We start from the raw sequence: 21,281 nt of genomic DNA, 5'->3' as shown, positions 1-21,281 counted from the left end.
CAGGGCAGCCGTACAATATATAAACTAATATGAGGGTTAAAATAGCTCTTTAAAAAAAGACACGTTTGTTGGCAGGTGTCCTACTACTAGCAAATGGGGCATAAATAATAGAACACACACATTTATTGTCTAGTATTGTATTGTGCATAGAAAACAAAAAACAAATGACATTTACAGTAATAATAAAAATAAAATATACAGATGAATTCAAGTGACACATTTATGCAAATTATAAAGCACGGTTCTGCACAGAATGATATTTTCCTATGCCTTCATATTTCTATAAACTATACCTAAGCATGTGCTTCAGCATTAATTAATACATTTTATTCTCTAACTTTAAATGGTAACGATGATTTTTCAAGTTGATAACTACCATTTAACATGGCATTTTTTTCCAAGTTACAGATTCCGTAATGCCTTCTTGTTTACTGTTAGTCTTACAGTATATTGTGTGCTTGTCAGTACTGTAACAGGGTCCAACAAGGGCACGGCCCAGAAATTTACTGTTTGATCTAAATCAAAGCTTGAATGTAGCCTGTTCCGCTGTCCAGACATCTCTCCGTGTGCCTTTAACACTGCAGAGGATGCTCTCCGACTTTATTCTGTACAGAGACAAACTCTTTCTGAATTTCAAGGCCGTTCAGTACTTCATTAAAGCGAGTGGGGATGTGCTTGGGGACGGATCCGGATGGGCGCAGACAGCCCGTTGGTTTGGTCCCCTTTTAGGTTCGCGGCAGTTTACCTAGATTTACCAACGAGCCAAATCACTTTGCAGCTCCACTCGCCCCGGTAATTAACCACACTCATCTGGCTCGTGTTGCAACAGAGGAGTAAAACATCTAAATTACAGTCCCTAACGAGGCGTATCGCTACTAACAGGGCAGAGGTGCAGGAGAAAACTAACACAAACGTAACGAAAAACATGTAGAGATCTGTACCGTAAAGCGGCTGAACGCAACGCAGTCCGTTGACCGGCTCACCGTTTGTCGATGACGTGTAACTATCCCATGAGGCGCACAGTATCACGGCACCATCTCATGAAGATGCACCATCTCATGAAGATGCACCATCTCAGCGAAGATGAGAATGCAACCAGATGAACCTTTATAGGTCATGTATACACATATACTCTGAAGATACTCTGAAGATACTCTGAAGCGGCGTCAAATGGACAGTCCTGTGAAGAACTAGTGGAGAACCAGCAGGAGGACGGGACTGGACCGGACCAGCGTCAAATGACGTTCTCAAACAGCTGCATTGACCTCATTATATTCTCATCCTGTGAAGATAAGATGGCAGAGGTCAGAAGAATTCCATAGGACTGGGTCAAAACTGCCAGATGTATGAAGAACAAGGGTTCTTACTTTTTGGCAGCAGTCAATGAATTCATCTATGGTCACCACTCCATCTTTGTTCTTGTCCATTTTCTGTTTGCAAGAAGAACATCTTTATGAGGTTAGTCAAGACACTGCTTCCTGTCAAAAGAAAGTAACCAGCTCCACAAATAAACACCCCCCACACACACACACACACTCGAAACACCCCCCACACACTAAACTTAAGATATGAGTGATATGGTAATGATGGTATCCTGTGGAATTATAGATGGAAAAGACAAATCCACAGAGGAATGCCAAAATATCTTGGTATGCAGTTAGAGCTGGTGCAATCCGTCTGTTATTTTATTGATCGATTTTGCTTGCTTGTCTCGATGTATTATTCATCTCGCTGAAAGATTTCTGAGCCTCTTACAGTGAAAGTGAAACAAACGGGCGGTTCGTACCTGGAAGAATATCTCCACGTGCTGTCTGGGCGTGTCGTCCTTCAGCACTGGGTAGGTGCACCTGCCCATCATGCTGTAAATAGCCCTCATGATGTCCAGCATCTCCTGAGGACCAGGGAGATGGACAGGGGAACATTTCCGATTCAGTCATAAGGAACATGTGAGCTGAGTATTTTTCACACTTTCATTACTCTTTGGCTTCATTTAAATTTTTACGCAAAGATACTTTCATTATTCAGTAATTGATACATATGGGTGTCAGACAGTCAATTAAATCAGATTGTTATTTATTATATAACATTTTTACTTTTTACACCATACTTCACACACTAATTTTACAGACAATCAAAAAAACAAACAAGAAAAATAAACAAACAATCTAGGTGATGGTCTTGCTCAAAGACCCTTTCGCTAATTTAATTTGCAGGGTAGGCGGAGCCTGTGCTCTCATTGCAAAATGTGATCCCTTCACAAAGTGGCAATGAGCTGGTTAAAGTGATTGGTTGCTTTTCCAGGGCCAGGTCACTGAGCGGTAATGAATCCCAGCTGACTCTGATTAGGCTGTGGGCTTCGTCAGGGTATAAATAGGGTTACCTGCAGAGCCCCTGGTGGATATACGGGGAGGGAATCTCTATGGGTGTTTGGAAGGGGGTGTTTAAGTGCAGATTTTACTGCAGTCCAGGGAATAGACTTTCTTCTTCGGTAGGCTTATTTTGCGGATTCTAAAAGGGGCTGTGACCCTGTTTTTCCTACAGTTATTTTCTTAGTTTAGACCAGTTCTCTTGTGCCTCTGTACTGGCTTATAGTAGATTACCGCACTAGAGCCTGCCCCAAGACTATTAAAAATAGCAAAGTTTTTATAAAGAAGCCAGTAAAAATGGCCGCTTACGTCTTTAGTTATGTATCCGTCCTTATTAATGTCGTATAAATTGAATGCCCAGTTTAGCTTCTCCTGCACCGAGCCCCGGAGCAGGATGGAGAGACCCAGCGCAAAGTCCTAGAGCCAAGATGGAGACAGATTGAGATGTAAGATGAGCGGCTTCATTGACATTAAAATCCACTTTGTAAGTTATTCATCTGGCACCTTCGCAAGCGTGACAAACGCTGGACGATTTTAACACCTACAGTCTTGAGTTCTGAATGAAGCTCGACAATGGAACGGGAAGTGAAATCTTATCTGGGTTAAATCCGTAAAATTCCATTTTGTAAGTTGCGGTTGTACTTGGGGATTTTCTTTTCTTTTTGCTGGGTTCTCTACCATCTGCTATTTAATAAAAAGCCTTCCTTGATTTTCTAAAGTATATTCTCATTTTCGTAACATTTAACCCATATAGTTAATGTTGCACCCCTCAGCAGCCAACTTGGTAAACACTATCTTTCGTTCTTTTTAAAAAGATGGTCTGAACGTATGATTTACAGTACACTTTGACCTACTTGTTTTCCTATTGTCCATTAATAAATTATCGCAGCTCCTCTCCATTTCAGTATTCCTTATTAGGAAGAACCTTTTTCACTTGAGGAATTAAGTGCGTTTTATCTGGATGGCAAAAACCAGATTTAAAATGTGAGTCTGTAAGACAAGTGTAAATGCGGGCTTACCTCAAAATTCACAGAGCCGTTGTGATCTGTGTCGAATGCGTTGAATAGGAAGTGTGCGTACCGAGACGCGTCTGCGAAATTGGACATAGAAATCAAGCCGTTTCTCTTTAAGGGCTGAAGACGGCGCGGACAACAGCCAAAACAGCCAGACACAGAACAATAGAACAATAGAAATAAAACTTGATATACTGAAGATCAAGATATAAAACGTCGACGTGAAATGCTTTGTCGTGATGTGTGGTGATGATGGATGGATGGATGGATACATACATCCTGTCTCCATAGGGACATTTTACTTGGACTGTACAAAGCTGACCCTGCTGAAACAAGTAGACACATCACTGGCTCACACATAAGACATCGAAGAAGCAAAAAAAAAATGAACGAATGAATGATTGAACGAACAAACAAGTGGATAAATCCCTATTTCAAATCCTGGGTACACACTTGGTAGGCTAACTGGAACTCCGCAGGTTTATAGAAAGAAACTCGTTGCATTTGAGTTTAATTCAATCTGTTTTATTCTTTATCAGAACAGTGTGTTTGGCTTTACATTGTCACAGGCCCCCGTACAATGAGAAACTGTTTCAGTTATATAACAGCATATAACAGAAATTAGATGAGTGAAATTTAGTTCACAGGAACCATGTGAAAATGAAATTAAAGAGGCAGAGGTGCCCCCTCCCTCTCCTCAGACCTCCCAGCACTCCATACCTCCTTGTGGGAAGAACTGTGAGTAGATCCCTTTGAAGGTTTCCTCATTAACCACCCCGCTTGGACATTCCTGAGGAAAACAAAAAAAGTAGATGTATGAAGTCATTTGCAGAAAAAAAAAAATCTGAGAGGATATAAAAGAAATTCATAATTGGATAGCCTCAAGCAGCAAAAACACATAAATGAGGCACTTTAAAACTCAGAAGTGCCAATTTCCTTTTTTTTTAATTAATTTTCTGAAAAGTTTGTCGGAAATGTCCGTGATATATGCTCAGCATTTTCGTAAGTAGCAATTAATGCCCAGGCCCAAACTGGTTACATACGGCCTGCGTGTGTGGTACGTACGAGGCGCGCTCTACTCATCACGCAAACTCTACATGCGACACCCAAAGATCAGGGACGGATTACGGACCGGGCCAGCGGGGCCGCTGCCCAGGGGCCCTTGGGGTGCAGGGGGCCCGTGGGGCCCCTAGCCCAAAACAATTTTGCAATGCTTATCAACAATGTATTTTCGTTTGTCTATTTTAGAGGGCCTACATTCTTTGATCCTCTGCCTACAAGGGCCCCTGACCCTATAGGGAGGGCGTTTGGCTGCCAAGGGCCCTTGAATTGTGGTGGTGGTGGGGGGGGCCCTCGCGAACGTTTTGCCCAGGGGCCCACACAACCCATAATCCGTCCTTGCCAAAGATATTCAAAACCGTAACGTCAAGACGCAGAACGTTACCGTAAACGGGACTGGAATTAAAAAAAAAATCAGACAGCTAATCCCAGAACCATGTGACACGCTAACTTTGGAGGGGCTAACGGGAGGGGGGGGGTCTTTTCCATTTCTCCGGCACCAACATGTTCTTGGTACCATAAGACCTCCATGTCAAGGTTTTGAGTCTTTTTTTTTCCACCACGGTTTGGCCGTTTCACATTTCAGGCACGTGAGCCCAACCAGGTGGTCATGATACGGCCCGGTTATTGCATTTAGCTGCGGCAGCTGTCCCTGCCTGCCCACAGCTGGGCTGCTCTGCCCCGGGTCCGCGACTGGGAGAACAATCGGCCGGATCTGGCAGAGCGAGAGACTGAGGCCTAGGAGGCAGAGTGATGACGGCGAGGTCTTTTGTCACACCGTAGTGATGTAATCTCCAGGGACAGCCGGAACAGAGGGACAAAGGTCGTCGTGTGAGCCTACAACATCCCCATCACATTAAACCACAGGCCAATAAAACCATCAACAACATTATTAATGGATCATTATTTAGCTCTGTGCTGAAAGCTTCTCCCAGCCAGGCAAGAAAAACAAGATTTACTTCGACTTTAAACCAGGAAGGATAGAGTCTGAGGTGTTTTAAAGGACATTTAAAACATTTCAGAGTAAAATAACCCCGTTCTGCTGATCTTCCAGACCCTGGAGATCTGCGGAAAACCTTCTCTCCTGGTATAAGTCTCCATATATATGGCGTCCGTCTGAACATTAATTAGGAAAGTTTCAAAGATTTGTAGCTTAGCCGGTCATACTGTCCATCTTGTTTGGGTAGTGGGCTATGGATAATGTGGATGTTATTATAAAATACAAGGAATCGGGCATGTGAGCAGCATTTCAGTTTTAATGATAAAATTCCAAATGAGATGCTGTCTAATTAGCTGCTTCCATGTGTTTGTAGAATAGAGCATCTTAAATGTTAGCCGCGTATCCAGTGTTGTTGCGGAGTGTAAGTTTGGGTCCTGCATAATTGCATAAGAAAACAATTCCGTTATTTATTTCTCACTGCTTAGAGGGAAACCGGTGTTACAGTTTGAGATGTTAGCAAGAGCGAGATGAGAAGGTGCTTTAATGATCCCCAGAGGGAAGTTAGGATTTCACAGGTGTCAGAGAAGGATCATTATGGGGTAAAAAAAAAGCCGACAAAGATGTAAATTAGATGACTTACATTCTTGAAGCCTCTGTAGAGAGTCTGAAGCTCTTTCTTTGTGAACCTGGTCTGAGCTTCTAGCTGCTCCAGAGCCTCGGGACGATGGCGGATCGTGTACTGCTCCTGCTCATCGTCGATACTGTCTGCAGGGGAAGAGCGCCACCATCAGGGCTGTGGCAGCATGTGCACTAAGAGCACGCCCCTGTCACTTCCAGATGCTGCGTTTGTGGAACATCTCCTGAACTTTGGAGAGCTACATTGCACACTTCAGGTCATTTTCTGCCGATAAGGGCTCCGCCTGAGCTTGCCAGGATGGTTTTTGAGACCTCGCTCTCCTCTGGTCATTTTCCGAAAGAAATACAGGCAGAACTGAAATTTATTTACATGACTTTTGCAGTTTGAGCTGTGCAAAGCTGGTAATATAAGCCTTATGCAACAATAATACAAAACATTCCAATTCCAGCAAAACATTTCTTCTCTCTGTACAAAACAATATAAGCTTATTTTCTTTATAACAATATAAGCTTATTGTCTTTATCATTCTTGAAACTAGGGGCACCATGGTGGTGTAGTGGTTAGCACTGTTGCCTCACACCACTGGGACCTGGGTTCGAGTCTCCGCCTGGGTCACATGTGTGTGGAGTTTGCATGTTCTACCCATGTCATCGTGGGGTTTCCTCCGGGTACTCCGGTTTCCCCCCACAGTCCAAAAACATGCTGAGGCTAATTGAAGTTGCTAAATTGCCCGTGTGAGTGAATGGTGTGTGAGTGTGCCCTGCGATGGGCTGGCCCCCCATCCTGGGTTGTTCCCTGCCTCGTGCCCATTGCTTCCGGGATAGGCTCTGGACCCGCCCGCGACCCAGTAGGATAAGCGGTTTGGAAAATGGATGGATTCTTGAAACTTAAATCAGCTGTAACACTGTCCCAACATCACTGGTATTATATCAGTTCTGTGTTTTTAATCCTTTTTTTCCCCATTGTGGCCCGAGGTAACACTGCCAGAGATGTCATTAAAGTATAGTTAGTATACTAGAGTCATTATTAAAGTATAGTTAGTATACTAGAGTAGTATAGTTCAAGCAAATTCTGAGGAAAGAAAGTATAGTAGCTGCATGTACAGTGAAAATAAATACACAAAGAAATATGAGTAGAAACCATGGTGTTATTTTCAAGGTGTCAGTTAGCAGAATATCCATTCGCAGTGGCCGCAGAGCCGATTCCAGAGGCTATGGGCACCAGGCAGGGCACAACCCAGGATGGGGCACCAACCCACCAGACAGCACACTCAGCTTGACAACCCCAATCCACCTCAGTGTGTTTTTGGACTTTAGGGGGTAACTGGAGAGCCTAGACAGAAGAGGGATAATGTGCGAACTCCACACACGTGGATCCGCGGGGGAAACTCCCCCGAGGTGTGAGGCGACAGTGCTGATCACTGTATCACTGTGCCGCCCCACTAACGGAAAACTGTCCCAAGGCCCAGTTTGGGAAGAGAGCAGGCAATGACAACTAATAAGACTTGGCTACTGCGGATACCAAGATTCCATTATTCTTGTTAGAAAACGGAACGTAGAAAATCTAGAAACCTAGAGGGTCAGCGCATCCTAAACAAGAGTCTGATGTCACCAAGCTAAACTGGGCCCACAGGCGTCAGCCAGCAGGGACACAGATCAATGCTGTATATATAAACATTTATGATGCATCGACCTGCTGAACTGGCCAATAAACCGAATGGATTTTTTCAGTAGGATTTTGCATTGTAACCTGATTTGACTTTCAGGCCCAAATGTTTATAAAGAGCTAATTATTATCACCCAAAAACATCAAAAATGGCTGTAAAATATCTCATTCTTTCTCTCCTGAAAGTGTTCTCGTATATTTATTATGTTAATATTATATGTAATGTTTATTAAGCACAACAATTTTTTCATTATGTGCATTTGTGTGCCCTAAAGTGTATAGTCTTCCTTGGAGGATGTGGCACACATACATGAGTCGCAAACCCACATCCTTGTGGTGAAAGTCCATAGATGTGTGTATAAAACAATGTATACTTAAATTCATTATAGTGTTATTTCCTGACTGCAGTAATTTGCAGCTTGGTGCCTGTCAGCTTAAACACGGAAAAATGCTTGTTCATCTCCGACACAACAAAAAAATCCAAAGAGGGTCTGAGAGCACAACTTGTGGATATGAATTATCCCCAATACAGGAACCGCAGTGTTAGAAAGGGTAGAAGTTACCATAGTGGGTAATACATGGATCATTTCTAACCTGTGGGCTGTTGGTCCATGATGACCCTTTGAGTGTGGTGCTGCAGTGGAGTCACATTCAACATCAGACCGTTGACTCTGAAGCCTTCATTTCCTGTATCACTGTGAACGTTCTGTGAGTTGGGTGACCTGGGCGCTTTTTAAATCAGCCAGTTAAATTCCTTAAAATACTAAATTCACACTGCAGTGCAGCTACTGCCTTACGAGCTAGCTGCGGACATCGATCAGGAAAACCAGCTTAAAAAGACAATACACTCCCCTGTATCAGTGTGTATAACACTGTAAATGGATACAGGAAGGTAGCAGATTGCTTTTCCAATTCACGAGCTGGTCTTTCTCAGTTTATAGAAGATAGAACTGTTATCATTATTACAAGAGTTTGACTCATCGGGAAGTTAGGTTAAATAAGGAAACGACTTCCAGGAACAGAGAGGTATACTGTAGCTATTTATTTTATGAATGACCTCATGAGATGCATGAACCTATAGTGGACAGACATTTCTGGGCCATCGTCTGCTATCCTGCGGCAAAAGGACGCAGATCATCACTTGTCATGGTGCTCAAAAACCCCCGGCTAAGGACAATCCAGACACCCGGCTTGGGATTACAGAACTCGTGCTGTCAGCCTTGAAGGCCCCGTGAAGCTAGTAGGTGAGGAATCATTTCCAGGAAGCCCCAGCAGCTAAGCCCTCTATGGTCGAGCTTAGCCCAGTCATCCCAGAGCCATGTCTCGACAACTTACCATGAGGATTAGTCTTCGGAAACAAGCCGTCGGCTACAGGAACTGAACGATTTCTTGCCATGACGAATGACTGTGACATTACCATCATTCTGGACTAATATATACCTACAGATACATACACACACACGCTACAGCACAACACAGTCCCTATTTGGGCATATTCAGTGCTAAGCACTTTTTGTCAAAATTAATCCTTTGTAATTTTGACTTCCAGGCCAGCTGTAAAATCGGCCAGTTCAGACGAGGGCTCAGTGGTGCAATACGTTTGATTGTCCTCGCGTTTGCCCAGTCAGTCCCCCAGAGCAGCCTCAAATTCAAATAAATCTGAAAATGTGTCGGAGCGGAAAGAACTCAGTGTGAGTTTCCCATCAAATAATGCCCTGCTGTAAGTTACCCTCTATAAAAGTACTTGGTGCTTTAAAAGAGTAATTAATCTGCCAAACAGCTATGATAGCTGTATCTTTTTAAAGGATCATATGAAGTAGAACCAGTGATTAAGCTGAACTGCATCAGTCATTCTCTCTCTCTCTCTCTCTCTCTCTCTCTCACGCTCAAAAAAATAATGTGGTTATTCCAGATAGCATCTACTGTTATACATTATTCATCTGTCTATCTATCCTTAGCAAACCATTAACAGCACATTCTTGTATGGTTATATATGTTTTTATACCTGTGCAAGTAAATGCACACTCGTCTAGCTGTCCACAAAATCATTGTGCAATACAAAAGTATTTTTAGTAAAATATATCGCGGTAACAGCCATAAATATGCTGCAGTTATGTAGCATTTTACAAGCAAATTCGGACTTTCAGACAAAACTGATTTAGATGTGAAATCCAATGAGACACCTGGCAGGAACCGTTGGCTTTTCACAGCTGTTACTGCGTAGAGTTCGGGCAGAAATCTCTATAAATGGGACCATTATCCTTTCATTTAAATAATCAGATGTTCCAGAATGTTTCTCATATATCCATTCCCAGAGCCATTTAAAACAGCACATTCAGATGACTATTACTGAGGCAAACGGGTCATACAGCTTTATCATTTCTGCGTATCAAACAGAAGTCAGCATTTTCGACTTAAACCCGAGCCAATTATCATCAAATCCAGACCGGTTTCACATCACATTGTTTAGTATAATGAACACTAAAACCAAGTCAACATTTCTACCACATTAGCGTAAATATTTAGCAAATTATTTCTATAAAGTTCTCCCAGTGGTGGGCTGATGAGTGTCTGATTTAAATATAAATAGTTTGCTTTACCACTTGCTGTTTTTAGATTAACTGGTAATTAAATGCACATTTAAAGGTATGCAAAACAATAATGTTTTCACTTGCTCCCACCACCATTTTAAAAATGTAATAATAATAATAATAATATAATATTCATCTAAATATATAGCATTCTACTCATCATTATCCTCAAAAGTAAGTAACAATATATGCTCTGTATAATTACACTCTGTATAATTATAATGATCATAGAATGCCAGCACCTTAATTTCCTCTCCCTTTAGCTAAATATCACTTCTTCAGAGCAGGTATAATGGCTCCCAGGACACCCATCCACCAAGCCCCCCCCCCCCCCCCCCGCCTTACCTTCCGTGAACTGAATGAGTCCCAGTAGGTGCAGCAGTTTGAGCGAAGCACAGAGTACCAGCACAACAGCCACCATCTGCAGCCCCTGCATCTCCCAGTCTCCCCCCCACCCTGCGCCCCCGGGGGCCGCCCCCTCCTCATGCTGCCCCTCCGAGCCCCAGCTCTGGTTCCCGCCGGTCCACTCCACGTCCGCGCCCCCAAAGGTCGGCGGTCCTGATAGTGGCGCCCGCCGTCCCCTTCTATCGTTTTCCGGTCTTCCGGAAAGGTCTAGCCGTTGGATACTCAGCAGCGGCCTTAAAGCGTCGGCCTTGTCCTCTGACCCCCCCTCCCCCTCCTCTCCCCCGGCAGGTGACCCCAACCTTCGGGCAGCGAAGGTGCCTGTGAGTGAGAGTGGAGAGCACCGCCCGTGTTCAGTGGCTGAGAGATGCTCCTCTGTGTTGCTGGGAGTGTAGTCACACCGTTTGAAACACAGAATCGCGCATGTGTGTGTATGTCTGTGAGAGAGAGAGCTACTTTTGAGAAAAGAGAGCCTGCAATTCACAGCATTGTTCACCCGGCGCCAGAAAGCTTCCATTGTCTCCTCCAGTCCTCCTTCTTCATATCTATGGCAAACGTTCAGAGCCACACTTTCTCCGGGGAAAAAAAAAATGAAAAAAAGAATTTCTTTTTTTACAGCACAGTTTGATGCCCAGAATTCATGTGTTTGACTGAGTTTCCTCTGAAAGGACAGGCAGACATATAAATCGATACCTGTCTTTGTGTGGTCTTGAGTACTTGTAATGTCGGCATGACAATAGTTGACCAAAGGCGTATTGATGGGTTTATTTGGGCTTCGAAAGTCACAAACCCAAGGATCTGTCTGGCGCACATATTTATACACACGTCTACGGACTGTCACCCGCACGGATGTGTGTTTGCGACTCGCGTAGGATCTGCCACATCCTCCGAGGGAGACTATACAGTTTAGGGCACACAAATGCACATAATGAATACAGCTCTTCTGCCTTAAAAGCCAAACCTGGGGCCCCCTGCTGGAGCAGCGGTGACACCTCTAAGGCAGGGGTGGAAGACGCGTTACTGAAAATGAGCTCCTGGTGAGGCACGCTTGGCGGCCATCCTGGTACGGCGTCCCCAGTCACAGTCACCATTCCGAAACAGCGACCCTTCATGAGGAATAAGAGTTTGCCATGCCCAGACACACAGACCCCACCTCGGCAGCTACCGCTGATATCGGAATTTTGCATTGAATTGTGAATAGCGAAATGTTGAGTTCGGCAAAGAATGCTAGCCAAGACTGTAAAAATAAGCATGACCTCATTTTTATATCCTATTTTCTACTTTGGACAGTTTACTGTTGCCATATTTCTCTTTATATATATTTAAAAATGTTCCAAAAGGTCTTCGGAAATTAATATGGATATATTATCTGTTGACCAGGATTGAGCTGCAGGGGTTACACTGCTTGACACTTGATATCCCAGAAACATAAAAAAAAAATAAAACAATTACTAAATCAGAAACTGGAGAAAGAGGGTTTTTAGCCTGAATGAGTAGCACAGGAGGGCTGCAATGTCCCGTCATTTTTATTGTTCTAAATATCTATCCTTCTGGGAACATGTTATACATTTAAGGTCAAGGTGACCCTGAACCCATGGTGGGAGTCAGAATTAACGAGATGAAGGACACTTTGGTCAAGCTGCCAGCTCCAACAGCATTTCAGAGGCTGCAGTCTACCTGCACAGCGCAGATGCAGCAGAAGACTGTATAACGTCCATCAAAAATTAACATCGATTAATGCATGCAATTTTTGCAAAAGATAATTGGGTCACACTTTCACTTGAGGGGACATGAATAATGTAGTAGTACATGCTTACTTAACGCATGAATTAACCAGTAACTAAGTGTTAGTTACATACTGATTCCATGCTTGTTCATCATTAATCAATCATGACGGTCCGTGTATTCCATTCAGGCACTATAACAGTTAACTAATTAGTTAAAAATGGTAAGACTTCAATTGAGGGGCAAACATTTCTTAACTCATTTACTACTCAACAACAGATCATGAGCTAATACAGGTTTCCCTCTGAAATATATGAACTGTCTTGCCCAGTATGTGCTGCAGATGCTATGCTCTCTCGAGTGACTGACACAAACACTTCACGTCGGTACTTATGCACTTCAATGCAAAGTGTTATTCTGTTAGACAGTCTGCACCTGAAAGTAGATGTAAGCCAACCTCCCGGCCTCTTCCGCTACTCGCTTCGGCTTCTATTACTCCATATCTTTTTGTATTAGCGGCACGACCAAAAAATAATGTGTGAAAAAACTGTGAGCGATACTAATAAAACTAATAAAAGCTTAAAACAAATTAGCAGATATGATAATATCAATTACACGTGCACCTTCCTCTAGTAAAACATATCCAACAGGGGTCTTTACTGGTCTCCAGACTTCCCAGAATGCCACAGCAAACCTGCCACCACTTGTTGAAGGCGGTTATTATTCATAACCAGTTTTTAGAGCTTGGAACAATCAGAGCGTGCGAGACAGCTGTGTCGGCTGGTTATGGGGTGACACCCAGTGATGATGATTCATACACAAGCCATTAGAGAAAGCTCACTGCCAATGAGATGCCATGAATTCCCATGATGCATTGTATGCATTCTCTTATTGTCAGAAACCATCATGGCAGCGATTTACCCACAATACCCCATTAATACATGCTCTGTTGTACCCTTGCGTCTTTAAAAATGGTTAATGGTCTGGCTCCTGTAGGCTCCGTGGGATGCCTGTGTTCTGCCAACCCTTTCCTAGTCATCTTCTATGCTGAAGCTCAGGGGGTGAATAAGCCCCTCACCCCCACACAGTCCTTCAGGGCCACACAACACTGCTCCGGCACTCAAACCCAAATGGATGAGAGGATTGTGTCATTCTCTAAACATAAGCCCCTCAATATTGTAAAATGAAACCCTCGTAGATATGCCGCTTGAACTTCCACTCACTGGAAAGATCACAGCTCTAGTCGCTAAGCCCTAAGAAATACTTTTCTAATAACTAAAATAATGAAAAAAAGTTCCGGGAAAATAACTATCCTTGCCCAGTCATTTTCTGCATCTTAAACCGATTGTTCAGCCAGGAGATGTTATTTCATTAGAATTATGTGGTACCTGATCTACCAAAAGTGTGCAATTTTTTTATTGAATAATTAATTTCAAATAAATGACCACTATCAAATGAACCAATATGGCGTACGTTCTATGAGTGAAGAAGATTCTTAAAATCAATAATTTATTCATCCAAAGACTCATTTTATGAACAAAACTGTTTTTTCTTTAATAACATAATATTCCATCCAAACAGAGAAGTTGTAGTTTGGAAGGCGAAGACTCTGATGGGACCTGAATAATTCATAATTCAAATAATTAATTATTTGAGCTAAAGGCATGGATAAATACTGCTTATATGACAGCGATGTATCTCAGATATGAACCCTGGTCCTGTAAACACGATGTCCCGGCCGTTGATAATAATACCTGCTTAGCCCACTGAAGGCTTTTAAGGGGGTGAGAGGGCTGACCATTGGTCAGCACTGTCAATCAGTCATTCAATCAGTCATTCAATCAGTCATTCAATCAGTCGTTTTAATCAGTCATTCAATGAGTCATTCTCCAGAATTCAAAGGACAATACTGGATGCTTGATTATAATCATTATCTAATAAGCATGGTCAAAATGTTACTAAAGAGTATGATTTAGAATCATTTTAAGAAGCATCTTAATATATATTTCACATAAGAGTGAAAAAAAATCTATAATTCTTCAGGTAAATTTTTTAATGTTGAGTTCATTTTTTTTTTTATGTGAACTTGAATATGTTGTCAAAATATTGTAAACACTTCCTCCTGCATTTAAAGTTCTCCCCACTGCCTGTACCTAAAAAGAGTTTAATAAGCCCGTCCTCGAGATGTCCATGTCTTCTGTGGCACCCCATAATAAGCAGAAACAGATAACTGTGCAATCAAAGTCAATTTACCACGTGGAATGTTAAAGATGGCAATATTTTTAGAATCCCCATTATTATCTAAAATGACTTAATGGGCTCAGCAATCAACAAACTCATCATCATGGATGTAAATTTGATTTAACGATATTGTTCCTCTTCTGTAATCACTTGCGCAAACTTTTCTTTCGCTGAAGTTGTTTGTTCAAAGAAACTCTTCTGTCAAATTATTGTGACACTAAAATGTTTTGTATGAGATAAAATGTCCACCTTTTCAACTAGCTAACGGAATGGATAATGTAAAATAAGTCAATTTGTTTGTTGCCTTCTCTTGATGAGAATTAAATTTGCGAGACAGAAATCAGAAAGGGCTACATCATACCACAGTAACAAGTGTGACTCTCCGCCAAACGTCCAGCTGAGATGAAAAGTCCCGAAATGCCTGCCAGTGATGGTAATGTGCTCAATGTGCCGTAATTGTTCATTCCAGTGACCTGCCTGACACCCTGCATGCTTGAAGACTCAGCACGATTCAGAAAGTAAAGCCTTTAACCTTGATTTAAATTGAAAATGCATTCTAGTGGCAAACACTTTCGCAATAGACACATAAACAGACGTGTGGATTTACATGAAACCGCGTCGCGCGGTGTAAAGTGTGAGGAGTCTTAAACCGATTTCTTAAAAATTGCTCAGCACAGTGTTCTTTGCCCTCTTGCCCTCAGGGTTTAGAAGTGATGTAATAGAGTCTTAGGGCAAGTGTCACAGTGCATGATCATGTGATCAGGAAGGGTGAGGGTGACTGCAATGTGAGCGCATTGAAACAACAGCCCAATCCCAATAATCACACTCATGGACTCACAGACTATAAGGCGCTTTCCTTTGAAGTCCTTGAGGGCCTGTAAGAACACATTACGTAACAGTGCTGCATTATGTAATATCTTGACAAAATGTAACAAACTGAATGATGATAATAATGACAATAATAATAATGTCGAGTATAACACTATAAAGTAGTCTATAACTTTAATTTGCAACATTTTGTCAAGTTATTACATAATGCAATGATATTATATAATGCATTGTAACACGTCGTCGGGCTGTCCTACTGTCTCATTGTCAAGTGCATGAAGACATTTTGAACCCTTTATGCACATTTTCCATAAGGCTGCATTTCTGCAGACGATGCCTGAGGTAATTACCCACAGTTCATAGCGCTGTGCCCTGAAACATGAAGGTTACCAGGAGAAGCCCAGAAGTGTAGACGGCAACCAAACTATTTCTTTTAGTTATTGATAAATGATGCTGTTTTGACAAAAACAAGTAAATTGACTATTTGATAATTATCTCTCGTCCACTCTGCAATGCAAGAGCCTGGAACACATTCAAATCAGGCAGTGCTTAATTAGGCAACGCTTGATTAAGTGCCTTGGCAATGAAGTAAGCGTGAATCTTGCAAGTTCCAAACCCATATAACGAATATGCCTCGGCATTGGCGATGTCACATGATATATTGCAAGGTGCTGTTCTTCTTAAATTCCGATTTATACCATTTGAATCCTTGCAGTCTTTTGCACTCAATCAGTTACCCGGTAATGTCATTTAATGTCTGTGAAGGTTCAGGGCTTAGGTCTAAGGGGAACGTTAGGATCGGGCCAACCAGAGCAAGGGTGAAGACCCCAGGGCTGGTCCTCAATACCAAGGACACGAAGATCGTACTTGAGGTCTTGGCAAGACCGTTTTTGCTAACTTGCGTCCCAAGATCAAACTTGGGGTGCAATGAATTATGGGATTGGTCTCATCTGGCGAGGATGCAACTGATGCAACAATTTGGGGCGGGGCACGAACGACATACGTGGATTTTTACCGCCTTCTATACTTCTGTTCTTGAGTATTGGAACTGGTCGCCGGCAATGGAAGGTACTCGAGAACACAGGTACTGCCAAGTACGCATATTGAAACGCACCCATGAATTATGAAACCTGATCTTTTGCAGCCGATGCACATGCTGAGGTCAAAATGAGGAATGAAGCAAACCGCAAGAAGAAGTGTGACCATTTTATCCAAAGTTACAGGACATCGCATGAATAATCAAAATAGAGTTATAACTGTTTAAGTGAAGATGAAGAAGAAGAAGATCAGCCGGTCCTGCGTTGTGTAAGGGCAGGTCATCGGTTGCCAGCCCTATTTCGGTTGGAGCTCTCTGTTGTCAGGGTTTGACGGCATGTTATCTGAGCTGTGGAGCGAAAAATCACTAAGATCGGCACCGAGACCGCGGTCGCCCAAGCGGACCGAACTCCAAATTACGTCGTCCGTTACAGAACGAGCGGAGAGCCAAGTTAAGGCTTTTCGTTTAATGGGACTTGTACACGTCATTAAACTTTACCAAGGAAGAGCGCTTCACAAGACGACGGCTGCACTGGTTCGATCATGCAGAGACTGCAGCCACGCTACCCGCTCAATGCTCATTTGTTGCAACCCGAACTAATTTTGTAAGGCTGTTTATGCATTGTGTTATTTATTTAAAACATTATTTAAAATGGGTTCGAGGTGACCGTGGTTCTCTAATATAATCACGTTCTTAAAGTAATCTATTATAGAGGATGTTATGCCGTAAGTAAAGTAAAATGTAATGCAATAGTCAAAGTTAAGCAGAAGCTGGTTTCTGTAATGCGGAAATAATGGATGCTTATAAAAGTATAACTGAGTTATAACTGAGAGTTTCTCTGCATCAAGAGCTTTTTATACTTTTGCATGGTTTGCATATTTATAAGAGGACGTAAGAAAGCATTATGCTACACCGGTCAGGCTAATATAAGATGACAGAATAGACATACCGTGTTAATTGAATGAGTGTTTATAGCAGACTTATTTGCATATGAAGTCCATAGTTGTGTTGCGTAAAAATCAGCAAATTTGAAGCATCCATCCATGTCCAACCGGACACAAAAATCCATGGGGTGTTGCTAGAGATTTTGGGCCCCATGACAGCATTTCATACGGGCCCCCCAGTCCAGACCAATCCTGCTGTCACTCAGGGGCCCTTGGAATCGTCTTAAGCTGCCCCCCCCCCCCCCCCACCACCACCCCGAGTAGGATGCCTGTGTAACCAGCTTACTACATTATGAAACAAACTGACTAAAAATTCCATTTATCCACTTCTATAATGTAAATCGCTCATATTTAGCGCCATCTAGTGTTACTTTGGAAACCCCAGTCTCACGCAGCTTTACATCCCTTCCAAAGCACCAACGTCAATTCCTAAATTTGAGAACCACTAAGCGATATACATGATTTTTTTTGGGGGGGGGGAGGGGGGTATTTCTCTATTAAAAAAAAAAAAAGAAAAAAAAGAATGTAATTTTTAAAGGTACGATAATGCTGTATTTTGAATGTACAAGTACTACAGGAGTATTGCTTGAATGTGATTAAAAATAAACACATATATGTGACTAATATTCAACATCCCATAATTGTATTGGGAAGTGTTTCCTATGCTTTATACTTTTTAGTTTGTTTTTGGTCAGTTTACTTTGCGTGTCAGAAACAGCAGATACACATTCCCAGACTGGAGCTACTCTTGTCCTGACGTTACCTCAGGGGAACATGTTTTGTGAAGCCTCTTCTAAAGCCTTGTGATTGATTACCTGACCCCTAGACCTCATCATCTCATCATCTCTCCTACCTGGGACACTTGCGCTGTGCTACCGGCTAGCTCCATGCAGATCTGAAGCATTCCCTGGAGACCGACACGATATTAAGCATCTAATATTCTTTGGGAATTGGGACAGTCTATTATCTGTGTGCCACACAAAGGACGTATCTGCACCACTAATTAAAACTCCCCATAAGTGACTATGCATGAAAGCATCTATACAGTGCAAGTAAACATTAGAAGACAATGATTTACCCCCCCCCCCTCCCCCTTAATATGTGCATACACGAAAGAAAAAGTACCCACTTCCTACAGGGAGGAAGTTTTATGTTTTTAATTATATTTAAACACTGTGTGTTGAAGAACTTTACGCAAATCGTTTTCGCTACTGGCCATCATTTGTCTTTTAATAGACATATAAAAGCAGAACTGTATTTTATTATACGATACAAAAATAATAATTGATCATGCTATTAAAGTGGTATGTAGAACAGTTTATATTCTAATTGTAGAGTCAATGACTGATGAATCAGTTTTAATAGATGCTATAATAGACGAACGCTTCACCATTTATGCCGCGAGGAGTTTCTGTTGCTCTGAAAGCTACGTGTCAAATGAAACACACACAGAAGCACATTTGTCTCCTTCCCTAATGTGTGATGACGTCTGGGCAGGATCTGGGCTGATAACAGCTCTGCATGGTGCCATCATTACCCATTGTGTCTCTCCAAGTCCTTGGTAGATTCCAGTTCTGCCCGATAGGTCTTATCTCGCTCAATATCAGTGCAATCTTCTTCCAGTGGTTTAACTTCCATGTCCACGAATTGCAAATGGAAATTGATTCAATGGACGGTTCCTTATGGAGCCCTTCGATCCCCACTCGGACCATCCATGTTGAATTTCCAACAATGACACATTGTTCCCCTTCTCTGAGTGTTGTGGGAATGTGGTCCTGCCCATCGGTGTGGCATCCCAAGCAGATCGGTGGGGCTTTCGCTCAGTGAAGGTCAGTCTCCCAGAGCAGGGACATCCTAACAAAGCTTCCCAGATATGACACGGTGGACGTTTTTGACCATCTTCGATATGTGCGACCTGCTTTTTCTATCCGGTTACAAGCAAAACTGCCGGTTTTGAGTCATCACAAATAATCACGCTGATTTGTTTTTCTTTAATACTTTACCCAGAAAAATCATTATTTTAAAATGTTAATGCAGGCTCTCAGTGAACACTGTGCACCTGCTACTGTACTTAGTCGGCTTAAGCAGTGGGATGGCATTATGCAAATGGTGTTCCGGGGGGGCGAGCAGGGACGCCTGGGACGAAAAAGAAGCCAGCCAGCAGTGTATCAAGCCTGTGGAGTCTGAAGAGCCCAGAGACATCAGAGGAGATGGGCGTAGCTCTCTACTAAGCCAGTGCATGGGAAAACAGGTAGGAAGTGTGGGTGACAGTTTACTTGAGGGCACACAAATAATGTAGTAGTACACTCTGATTAGTTAATACATTAATTAAGGGTTAGTTACATACTGATCCCATGTTCGTTCATCATTAATCAATCATTACTTCATATATTTCATGCAGTTACCATACTCGATCATGATTTGTACTTGAGTAGTAACTGAGTAACTAAGTTACTTGTGCCCCGTCAACTAAAGCACAACCGAAGAGTTGTTTCTCAACCCGGTCCCCCCGGGGACCCCCAGTTAGTCCACGTCTTTACTCCCTAACAGACTGTGTACAATTTTGCTCCCTATGGGGTGATGGGAGGGAGCAAAAACATGTACTGTCTGAGGATTCCCGAAGACCAGTTTGAGAAACGCTGCTTTAAAAGACAGACCCTGCTTCGAGGATCTTATCGCTAAAGGGAAACGGCTGGATAATCAGAATCAGAATTTTTATTGCTACATGATCAAGGCCGGTGGACATTCATGTTGACACACGTTACTGCTGGAGATTCTATGATAACAGACAACAAACAATTAGGGCTTAACGCAGACAGATGACTATTCAAAATAAAGTATTGCAGAGAATCAGGCTTCCTCAGTCAAGTATCATTCTGTGTCCATGGTCACCACCGCCAATGAGACTGAGGACGAAGGTTATCTTTTTGTAATGCTAATTAGGCACCCAAATGACCACAGACTATTAAAAAATGCTTAACAGCAAGCTTTCCATTTCTGACAGAATTCACCTCTCGGCCTTAGATGCAGACTCAGCGAAATCCTGAAAGTCATTAGATCCAAATTCAGCTAAATTACATTTGCTACCCTCTGTTTGTCCTTCAGGGTCATTTTACATTCAGTATGGTTACTGGAACCCACAAAATATTACAAACACTACAGAAGTCTCCTGACACATAATATGTGGGTCAGGACTTCAAAAAACCGTCTGACCAAAAGCTAAAAGCTAAAAGGTTTGAGGCATATACAGTTGAAATATTTAATGATGGGTATCTGCAGCCGACCTCATCAGTCAGCTAGCCGTTTGTTTTTAATAATACATGTATAACGAGTCACATGGCCTGATACATCATTAATTTGCATGACCACAACACCATATTCCAAGGACTGGAGTGTGGCTGTTTCAATCTAGACGTCAAAGTGTCCGAAAATTAATTTAACAGTAATACTGGAGAAGAAATGGTTTTAATACCAAGAACATGTAGCCCTGCGCTCATCTCAAAGGTCCCTATTCCATCCAAGCCAGATTTTTCCTGGGTTCAGTGGGAGAAGACAATTTGTCAGTATTCAGCACACATACAGATGACATTTATTACCTCTGACTCAAATAGGATCATTCAATGCAACAAACGGATGTTTTAATACAGCTATTTCAGTGGAGCAGCAGGACACAAAGGCACTTAAGGGACTATATGACAGGGAACTATTATGTCGCTTGAATTATTGTAAGCGAATCGCTGACTCACTTTAGTTCGCTGAATTATGGAAATTATTGCATTTATGGAAATTACTGCATTGTACAGAGACTTTGACCTACATTCTGAAGCGGCCTTC

At 42.3% G+C, this 21,281-nt stretch overlaps 1 protein-coding gene across 4 annotated transcripts in view; it reads right to left on the bottom strand.

Moving 5' to 3' along the window:
- Nucleotides 1-121: 121 nt before the first annotated feature.
- Nucleotides 122-21,281, bottom strand: part of LOC125720312 (Kv channel-interacting protein 4-like) — a 41,597-nt gene continuing 20,437 nt past the window's right edge. For 2 of the 4 annotated variants that reach the window (XM_048995548.1, XM_048995546.1), the window contains exons 2-8: nt 6,019-6,143; nt 4,100-4,169; nt 3,386-3,456; nt 2,676-2,783; nt 1,787-1,891; nt 1,368-1,430; nt 122-1,282 (exon numbers count right to left, since the gene is read on the bottom strand). In XM_048995548.1, the coding sequence (XP_048851505.1) occupies nt 1,235-1,282; nt 1,368-1,430; nt 1,787-1,891; nt 2,676-2,783; nt 3,386-3,456; nt 4,100-4,169; nt 6,019-6,143 (590 nt within the window). In that variant the 3' untranslated portion in view covers nt 122-1,234. Of the gene's footprint in view, nt 1,283-1,367; nt 1,431-1,786; nt 1,892-2,675; nt 2,784-3,385; nt 3,457-4,099; nt 4,170-6,018; nt 6,144-10,616; nt 10,708-21,281 lie in introns of those variants that run through there. The other 2 variants (XM_048995547.1, XM_048995549.1) reach the window with 2 other exon arrangements.

Source organism: Brienomyrus brachyistius, chromosome 25 (genome assembly GCF_023856365.1).
Source record: "Brienomyrus brachyistius isolate T26 chromosome 25, BBRACH_0.4, whole genome shotgun sequence".
Taxonomy (NCBI): Eukaryota; Metazoa; Chordata; class Actinopteri; order Osteoglossiformes; family Mormyridae; genus Brienomyrus; species Brienomyrus brachyistius.
The sequence above is the reverse complement of the archived record's forward strand: the minus strand, read 5'-3'. Positions and strand labels throughout refer to the sequence as shown.